The following is a 10,352-nucleotide window of genomic DNA, read 5'->3' as shown; positions in this document are numbered from 1 at the left end:
CTATGAAGTGATGCATGTGCTGATTTTTGCCTTGCCTGGAGTGACGGAGACAGAAATTGAGCGTCTCCGCTGACAGCAGAGATTGTACAAGAGGATGGGTCTGATGGTCCGGTCTCTGAGACCATAGATGAGAGAACTGAGACATCTTGGAAAAATAATAATACACACATACAGTACAATCTGGATACGTACGATTATTATCCTGTCTAGGACCTTGTAGATAGCTATAAGCACTGGGTTATGTACAGTTGAGGACAGACTGAGGCCCAGCTGCACCAGATGCAGCAGCAGTGTGTTACGAGCCTTACGGGCTGAAGCTTTGTCTGTGGAGGCTGACCTGGCTGCTACCATCACACCAATATAAGAGCAAATGATGGCCACACCAGCTGATACAAACAGACAACAAGTGTTGAATTTGTCATAAAGGTCAGACACTGGATTAAGCAACATGCTTTCTTTGCCACAAAAGCGTTTCATCTGCAGACTCTGCAGGTCCTCAAATGGAAAATTTAACAGCAATAATACCCGAGTGAGGATACTGAGTGAACTGGCAGCCCAAATCACAACGATAGCTACCTCTGTCTTTCTGATGGTGATGATGGTAGCGTGTCTCAGTGGGTAGCACACAGCCACATATCTCTCCAGAGACATCAGCACCAGTGTGAGAGGTGAGATCACAGTGGTGAGATTGGCAAGCATGGTGAAAACACCACATACAGGATAAGTCAGTGTTATTCTACAAGCAGCCATTATGTACATTAACTGAGCCTGTACCAGCAGTACAGTGTCTGCAAAAAGGAGGTTATACAGAAGAATGTAACGGGAGGTCTCACGAAACACAGTTTTCCTCCTCAAGGTGAATAACATGGTCCCATTAATGAAGAGAAACACACAGCATGGTAATGTAGACACAGTATAAAGTATCATTTTTTCCAGAAACCCCAATTCAACAATGACGTTGATCTGAGATTGAGATCCATTTGACATCATAGAGAAGCTTTGAGGAGACATAAAATGATCAGACTCTGGATGTAATCAGACAGCAAATGCAAAAGAAATCTTGTCCAGTTTGTATTCCTACAGCAGTGAAGACATTTCATCTTTAAAGTACAGAACGCCACTGAGTTCACGCGCAAAATCCCAAATCATCATTAAAGTTCTTAGCAAGGCAGAAGCCTGGCATGTTTCTATGTGTGCACAGATGGACTGCAGGGTTAGCCTGCCCTCACGTGTCCTTTATGAGTTTTGTCCCCACATTTTCTCACATGATACAATCATACGTCAGCATTGTTAACAAGTTATTCATGAGTGATGTAATCTCTCCACCACTACCTTGCACTCAATATCCTGATCCAGTCCACAAATCACAACAGAAGTTGTCTCAGAGAGAGCGTGCGGATGGAGAGGGACAGAAGGACAGAGGAGCTTGGTGTATCTTTGGATGTCCCCCGACAGTCTAATCCTATAGCAGCATAACTAGGCGCTGGTCCAGGACAAGCCTGAGCCAGCCCTAACTATAAGCTTTATCAAAAGGAAAGTTTTAAGCCTACTCTTAAATGTAGAGACAGTGTCTGCCTCCAGGACAAAGACTGGAAGATGGTTCCACAGGGGAGGAGCTTGATAGCTAAATGCTCTGGCTCCTGTTCTGCTTTTTGAGACTTTAGGAACCATAAGTAGACCTGCATTCTGGGAACGCAGTGTTCGAGTGGGGCAATAAGGTACTATGAACTCTTTAAGATAAGAAGGTGTCTGGCCATTTATGGCTTTGTAAGTAAGGAGGAGAATTTTAAACTCTATTCTAAACTTTACAGGGAGCCAGTGCAGAGTGGCTAGTATTGGAGAAATATGATGTCTCTTCCTGGTTTTTGTCAGAACACATGCTGCAGCGTTCTGGAGCAACTGAAGAATATTCAGCAACGAATTTGGGCAGCCTGATAGTAAAGAACTGCAATAATCCAGCCTGGAAGTTACGAATGCATGCATGGACTAGTTTTTCTGCATCATTTTGAGACAAAATATGCCTGATTTTTGCGATATTACGTAGGTGAAAAAGGCTGTCCTTGAAATTTGTTTTACATGGGAGCGAAAGGACATGTCTTGGTCAAAGATAACTCCCAAATTCTTTACAGTGGTGCTGGAGGCCAGCGCAATGCCATCCATAACTGCTATGTCATCAGAAAGTGACTTTCTAAGATGTTTAGGGCCTACTACTATAACTTCAGTTTTGTCTGAGTTTAGCATCAGAAAATTGCAGGTCATCCAGGTCTTTATGTCATGAAGACATGCTTGTAGTCTAGTTAACTGACTGGTTTCTTCCGGCTTGCACACTTGCAACACTTGCACAAATATGAGCTTCATGGTAGAGTCATCAGGAGAAGACCTTTTCTGTGTCTGTCCCACAGGTTTCTTACAAAGAATGTCTCCCCCGCGAATATTTCAGTCACACATGCAATTGTGTCTTGCATTTCTTTACAAATGAAATGATGTTTAGACAATGCATTACCTCCCGCTGATACTTTTGAAAAAATCAAGTTGTGTGCCATACATCAGATTTGGTATGTCCTCTTTAGTTGCATCCAATGCATTTTTCATGATTGACAAAAGCCGCCTCACAGTCATAAATGTTTCATACAGCATGTCAGCCAATATTCTTTTCTTCTTTTCTTTTTTCTTTATTTCATTCATTTATAAAATAAAACAAAACAATTTCATATACATACAAACGTTCTCCGATCTAGAATGAAAGGGAGCAGAAAGAAGACTAGTCTTATTTTGTTTGCCCCTTTATCCCCAGAAACCAATTTACAAAGAACGTAATTTAAAAAACACAACAACAACATAAAGAAAAAAAAACTTATAATAGATTAAAATAAAATAGCTGCCGGCCACCACAGTCACATACCTTTGTAGTTCCCAAGTTACAATTCGGTTAATGCCATTCAAACAACAAAATGACAATGGCATGACAATCAAATATAGCTAACATATTCCATTATGTTTCCTTAACATGCTAGCTTTAATTATTCTTTTAAATGTAATGTTTGACTTGGATTCTTTGGTTTCTTTGTTCAGATTGTTCCATAAACTGATTCCTTTTACAGAAACACAACGTTCCATCAATTTAGTCCTGAATCTTGTTTTTTTAAAGATCTCCGTTCCTTTTAAGTTATACTTGCTTTCTCTTTTTTCAAATCTTTTCTGAATGTTGATTGGGAAAGATTTTTTTATGAGCTTTCAGCATAATTTGCAGAATACTAAAATCTACTAATTCATTAAATTTCAACAATTTTAACTGAAGGAATAATGGATTTGTTGGATCTCTATATCGTTTTCTAGTGATTATTCTTATGGCTCTTTTTTGCAAAATGAAAATTGACTGAGTATATGTTTTACAGGCATTTCCCCATACTTCAATGCAGTAGGTCAGATATGGAACAATCATGGTGTTATATAAAATGTACAATGCCCTGTTATCCAATGAATCCTTTACTTTGTGTAACGGAGCTATTGTTTTCGATATTTTTGCCTTTGTATAATGTATATGTGATTTCCAATACAAATTCTCATCCAGAATGACACCCAAGAACTTGGTTTCCCTTACTCTGTTAATTTCAATACCATCTATATTAATTGAGGCACCAGTGTCTCTCCCTCTATTACTGAATATCATGAAGTTTGTTTTTCAAGATTCTTGTTTAACCACACTCAACACCTGTGTTATATCTTCGCCACAATAAAATAAAGTAATATCATTCTCTCACAGTCCAGAATATCACATCTGTTAACTGAATGCTTATTTAATTATGGTTGGAACAACTGAGACAGAAAGTGAGCATTTCCGCTGACAGCAGAGATTGTACATGAGGATGGGTCTGATGGTCTGGTCTCTGAGACCATAGATGAGGGCACTCAGACTCAGAAGTACTCTCGGAAGTACAATAATACAAACATAAAAAACACCCTGGATATTGACGTAATCAGACAGCAAAGGCAAAGAAATCTTGTCCAGTTTGTATTCCTACGACAGTGAAGACATTTCATTGTTTGAGCAGAGCACTCCACTGACTTCACATGCAAAACCCCAAATCTTCCACATCCTTTTTAATAGAACAGAGGCCTGGCTTTTCTGTGTGAGTACAGGTGGACTGCAGGGTTTGACTGCCCTCTCGAATGGTTTATTGGCTCTGTTCTCACATCATTTCACATTATACAACAACATGTCCGCATTGTTAACAAATGATTCATGGCTGATGTAATCCGCTCCACCATATCCATAATGCAACAGTACCTTCACAACTTCACAACAAACATTTTAAGCTTCATAAAGGAAGAATATGTAGCAGAGATGTTTAGTACATTAGATAGTATAAGTGTACAGAATAAAGTGGGTAGGTAGTATGATTTCATGTCATCACTGAGGAGTATCCCTGAAATAATCTATTTTTTTTTCTAATTCTGTAATTGTGCTTTTTTTGCCACTGAAAATAAAAACACTTGTTTCTGAACTTGATCAGTGTTCTTGTATAAAACACATCACTTTCAAATTTCCCTGTGTACATTTTGGGGATTATAAACCACATGGGTCTTGAACGATGATTCATGTGTCACTGTTGTATTCATTGTGGCCTGTGGCTCTGACGTTTTAACACTTTGCTATTGTCGGCTATGTTGATGCAAACAAACAAACATGAAACCTTCACTCACTCACCTTTACACACAACTATAGCACAGAAGCATTATTGTACTGTAGAACATTAATCACTTGCAATTAATTGCAGTTTACTTTCTCTCTTTAAATTCTGAATAAATTCACACATTTTGTTAAAAATAATATTTCTCTATGAAGTGATGCATGTGCTGATTTTTGCCTTGCCTGGAATGACGGAGACAGAAATTGAGCGTCTCCGCTGACAGCAGAGATTGTACAAGAGGATGGGTCTGATGGTCTGGTCTCTGAGACCATAGATGAGAGAACTGAGACATCTTGGAAAAATAATAATACACACATACAGTACAATCTGGATACGTACGAGTATTTTCCTGTCTAGGACCTTGTAGATAGCTATAAGCATTGAGTTATGTACAGTTGAGGACAGACTGAGGCCCAGCTGCACCAGATGCAGCAGCAGTGTGTTACGAGCCTTCCGGGCTGAAGCTTTGTCTGTAGAGGCTGACCTGGCTGCTACCATCACACCAATATAAGAGCAAATGACGGCCACACCAGCTGATACAAACAGCAGACAAGTGAAGACTTTGTCATAATTGTTAGAAACTGGGTCAAGCAGCATGTTTTCTATGGAACAAAATTCTTTCATCTGCAGGTTCTCAAATAGGAACTCTAACAGTAAAAGAACTTGAATGAGGACATTTAATGAACTGATGGCCCAAACCACAATGATAGCCACCTCTGTGTTTCTGATGGTGATGATGGCAGTGTGTCTCAGTGGGTAGCACACAGCCACATATCTCTCCAGAGACATCAGCACCAGTGTGAGAGGGGAAACATCATTTGCGAGGACGCAGAGCATGGTGAGAACAGCACATACAGGATATGTCAGCATTACTCTACAAGCAGACAGTATGTACAGTACCTGACTCAGTGCCATCTGTGCAGTGTCTGCAAAAAGGAGGTTATACAGAAGAATGTAACGAGAGGTCTCACGAAACAACAGTTTACTCCTCAAGGTGAAAAACATGGTGGCATTAATGAAGAGGAACACACAGCATGGCAATATAATTGGAGCAGAAAACAACAAAACTTCCACCAGCCCCCGGTACTGCTGTCCATCAGTGATGTTTGTCTGAGATGAAGTTGCATTTGACATTATTAGAGAGCCATTTATGGGACCCCCTCGAAATCAACACGGCACATCTGAAAGATTTTATCCAGATAGCAAACTGCAGTTATCTAATTATAACAGAGAAGCACAAATGATCTTGTATAGTTCACCCTTGGAATAGTAAAACTCCATTGTCTTTGCAGAGATGTCTATCAAGATCACATGCAAAACAAATGCTCCACATACATTTTCCCTGTGCCAGCAGTTACCACACCAGCGGATACAAACAGCAGACAGGTGAAGAATTTGTCATAAAGGTCAGACACTGGATTAAGCAACATGCTTTCTTTGCCACAAAAGCGTTTCATCTGCAGGCTCTGCAGGTCTTCAAATGGAAAATTTAACAGCAATAATACCCAGTGAGGATACTGGGTGAATAGCATGGTCCCATTAATGAAGAGAAACACACAGCATGGTAATGTAGACACAATGGAAAACAACACTACTCTTAGTAACCCCTGATACTGCAGTTCAGTGGTAAAGTTGGCCGAGACTGATTTACATTTAACATTTTAGACAACCATTTAATATATCTGAAACTTTAACTTGTTAATGACAATTGAGCGCAACAGCAAAGTACATGTTCTCCACTTTGTATTGTAACAGTAAGTCTCAACAGTGTTAACATTCATAACAATCACTGGTCTTTTCCCTGTCCACGCAGATAGAAGGGCAGATGCTTATTTCGATGTGGCCAGAGCTCGTCTGCAGGGTTTGCCCCACATGTTGATTATGTTTTTATACCCACTTCACGTGACATCATCACTTGTCAGCACCATCAACAGATGGGTCAACAGATGAGGAAATTTCAAGGAAATCAACAGTCAATAGTTGGTCAGCAGTTAAAAAATTTACACAAAGTGCTATTGTTTAGAAAGTTTATGTTCACAAACTACAAACATGACCCATAAGCAAAGAAACATTCAGACAAGAGTACACAGTGAATCTTTAAATCCCCACTGGGCAACCACACAATGTCAGAGCAACAGGGACTGAGTTAACAAGTTTCTGTGACTACAGTTAGGTGGTCAAGATCAAATACCTGTTTGAAAGTGAAATTCTGTCAACATCCCTGCATGTGAAAACACCAAAGGCCAGATAAATTCAGCACTTTACACGTTATGCTTCAGTTGTGATTTTGAGAGATGTGGCATATTTTACAAAAAGCATGACTTTGACGGACATTGCACTTCATTAAGTATGGGTACACCTCCTTCCATTTGGTGAGATATTTGAACAAACTTTTCACCTTTTTGGCAGGTATTCCATCCCTCTCATGTTCACCCTTCTTCTATTTCTTCTATTGGCAGCTGCCATTTGAGTGAGTGACATCTACTCACTAGATGTTACAGCTAAATACTGCCACCTGCTGTACCAGAGGGGAACGTAGGATTGATGGGCCTGGGCCTCTCTGGAGGATGCAAGGTAAATTAGAATAAACATGCCAGGCAGATGTAGCACAAAGTGTGACTACTCACATGGACGCTTGTGTGGCCTGTAATTAACTTAATTTCCTGTTTTATTTTGTAGTGACTTACCTGCCTGCATTCCACCTGGTCTTATTTCATGTCATTGCTCAGTTTCCCACCAGTTTTACTCATCACCTGGTTTCTATTATTCAGTATGACCTCCCAGTACACTACCTGTTTGCCAGATTGTCTTAGTTCTCCGAACAGATGAGCAGCTCTTTGGTTTTCACTGCATCAGTCAGTTTTACATTCTTCCTGTGGTCCCCATCTACAGTATGATGAGGCTGACAATTGTGTAATGCATTACATTGCTATTTACTGCAGTATCAATAAATGGACCAGTATAAAGAGGATCAGTTGTCCTATTGATACATTTTAAAGGTTTAATGTCAGATAGACAATATGAGAACTATGTAAAATAAAAAGTCAGTCAAATGTCTTCATGCCTCAAATAATGAGCCACAATTTGCTTTTGGTTGCAATAAAAAAAACTTTGGAAAATATATGACTTACTTAATATGATACAGTTTAGCTGATATACTGTGGCAAGACCAGTCCAACTATTATTATGAATGGTGCATTATTGTGAACATGTATAACTTTGTATATAATGTACTTTGAGTGTCTGGTCTGTATGGTGTCAGTTACATGTCTGAATGAAAGGTAAGTGTCTGTGTGTGAAGGAGCTAGCCTATTACTAGCCACTGAGGTGTCTTACCCCGGCGTGAGCTGGTCGACGCGCTTCGCTTTGAGATACCGTGACTGTGTTGCTTCTTCAAGAATCCACAGGCAGCTCTTGTTGCAGCATGACAATACTTTTATTGCTTTCCTTTGCACTGATCATGTAAGATATGGAAGACCAAACACACAGCTTCACAGTAATCCCTCCGCGCCACAGCGGTCAAAAACCATTTGCCCTTCCAGGTTCAACACCTGACGTCAACAGATTTCCTCCTACTTTTGTAGGTGAGAGCATAGGCTGGTATTACAGCGACATCCCGTGTTCACAACAGTGATTAACACACAAATCTTATGACACTTAACACATTTGGCTCCCACAGTGTGTATTATATTATGTATTATATGCACTGTTTTGCTCTAGTATACTGTTTCTTGCTTGTGGGACTGTTGGTTTATAATAATAACTACAAATTAATTTCTACAATTCTCTATATGACATATTCAAAACTAGAGAATATTCAAAGGTATTTGTACATACTTCTTATTAAATTTCATATTCGTGTTTTTCATCCTCATCCAGCATGTCACCCAGTCTGGGGAAGGGTAAAGGGCTGACATGTGGACCATTGGACATAGAATCTTACAACTGGTCCATCATGCATGGCAGCAAACACATGGCACTTCCTGCCATGGTCAGTGTGAATGACTATGGGTGGCCCAAATCTGCTGGTATTCCCTCCGCCCATGTGTCCACTGTGGTCTCCACTCCTGTTTGGGCAGGCCGCATACCCCAGGCCACTCTTTGTAATCCCTGTCCATGACAGTGAAGATCTAGCAGTTACCCCTCTCCCCCAAAGATATCACTTCCAACTCACTGGTGGCGCGGTGGAACAGTGGCAACATTGTTGGAACTGGGCGTGGGATCTGTCTATGGGGCCCTTAGGTGCAGTGCAACTGCAGCAGCTGGACAATCTTCCATATCCCTCTGCTGGTCCCTGTAAAACTCCTGTCAGAAGCAGAGTGTCTTGGTGACCCCACAGTGACTGTACGCTCATATTACTGTGATATGGCAATTGAATGGTGGATCTGACATTTATTAAAGCAATAATTAATGTCACTCTAACTGCACTGTGCTAGATGCACCACGTGGTGTCATTTAACAGCATAGATCATGACTACGACTATCATTTTTATCAAGACAGCAAGACATGTCTGTGTTTAAATGAAAGAGCTCCAGCAGCCACATTGCAGGCCGGGATGTGACTCAGCCGTGTCCAATGGATTCTGCTGGTTAGCAGTGGTTAACACTGACAGCGTTCATGGCGTCATCTGTACTTTTCCCACTGTCCCACTGTCTTCTCTGTATATCATTACCACAGTGACTGCTGATCAACAAAGCACTTGCTAGCTTGTGAGCATTGGCCATGTGTTGCTGTACCTACAATCTTAAAAATGTATACCACTAGATTTTTCATGATGTTTTGTGTATTTGTACTGAAACATCTTTGACCAAAACACAACAGAAAACAGCATTAGATATAAGTCAGTAAAAGTTGGACTTCGGCTAACTTTTCCAAGTAATGAGGCATTTAATGAGACATTATTGTTGTTATGGAAATATTGTTTTCAGTTTGATGAAATACTCAGAGGTATCACAGAGAGAAATCCCCACATCTGACCTAATCCCCTGATAACTCATTTAGAGACATTAAATATTCAATACCTTACTCATCAAGTTTTCAGTAAATAATGACATAATTAATGCCACCTGGGTGTTTATCAGTAATCTTAATGGAGAGGGGATGATGTGTAACTTTGTGGAGACAAAGTATGGCAAAGTTCAGCATGAGTCTTAAATGTCAGAATTCGGAAATAATTATGAAGCTTAAAAACCTTCATGTATTTGTAGATAATGTTTCACATTTCAAGCTGCCCTTCAGAAGACTTTTGTATAAAAAAATTAACACGAAAACTGCCACCCAAGCCTTAAGTGAGACCGATCTCTGTTGCCACTACCTTAGACTGTTCATTGTCCCTGTTTGTACACACAGTAGTTCATAGATCGGTATACTTTACTTTACTTTACTTTAAGTAATGTAAAGCATATTTAGACCTGAATATGGTACAGCATTGATGAATTTAACGATGGCTGCATAGGTTTTTAATTGATAATCCCCTCCCAGCTAGTCGAGATACACAACAAAACAAGGTCACAAAGATAGATGTGTATGGCTCCTCTGAGCTTTCTTATCTTCTTCACTAAACACAGATCCAGTCGAAACAAGTTACCAAAACAAGCATAACTAAGAAATTGAGACAATCTATAATAAATCATAAATAATCTTCATGGCTCAATAGTCTG

At 39.9% G+C, this 10,352-nt stretch overlaps 2 protein-coding genes across 2 annotated transcripts; both read right to left on the bottom strand.

The window, feature by feature from the left end:
• On the bottom strand, positions 1–987 carry LOC139344985 (odorant receptor 131-2-like). The gene has a single exon (XM_070983429.1). It carries the CDS (start codon positions 985–987, stop codon positions 1–3), a length of 987 nt encoding a protein of 328 aa, XP_070839530.1.
• Positions 988–4,838: 3,851 nt separating this feature from the next.
• Positions 4,839–5,825, bottom strand: LOC139344984 (odorant receptor 131-2-like). Its single transcript, XM_070983428.1, has one exon. It carries the CDS (start codon positions 5,823–5,825, stop codon positions 4,839–4,841), a length of 987 nt encoding a protein of 328 aa, XP_070839529.1.
• Between the last annotated feature and the right edge of the window lie 4,527 nt (positions 5,826–10,352).

The sequence above is a fragment of the Chaetodon trifascialis genome, chromosome 16 (genome assembly GCF_039877785.1).
Source record: "Chaetodon trifascialis isolate fChaTrf1 chromosome 16, fChaTrf1.hap1, whole genome shotgun sequence".
Taxonomy (NCBI): domain Eukaryota; kingdom Metazoa; phylum Chordata; class Actinopteri; order Chaetodontiformes; family Chaetodontidae; genus Chaetodon; species Chaetodon trifascialis.
Note: the sequence above shows the minus strand (reverse complement) of the source record. Positions and strands in the feature narration are given on the sequence as shown.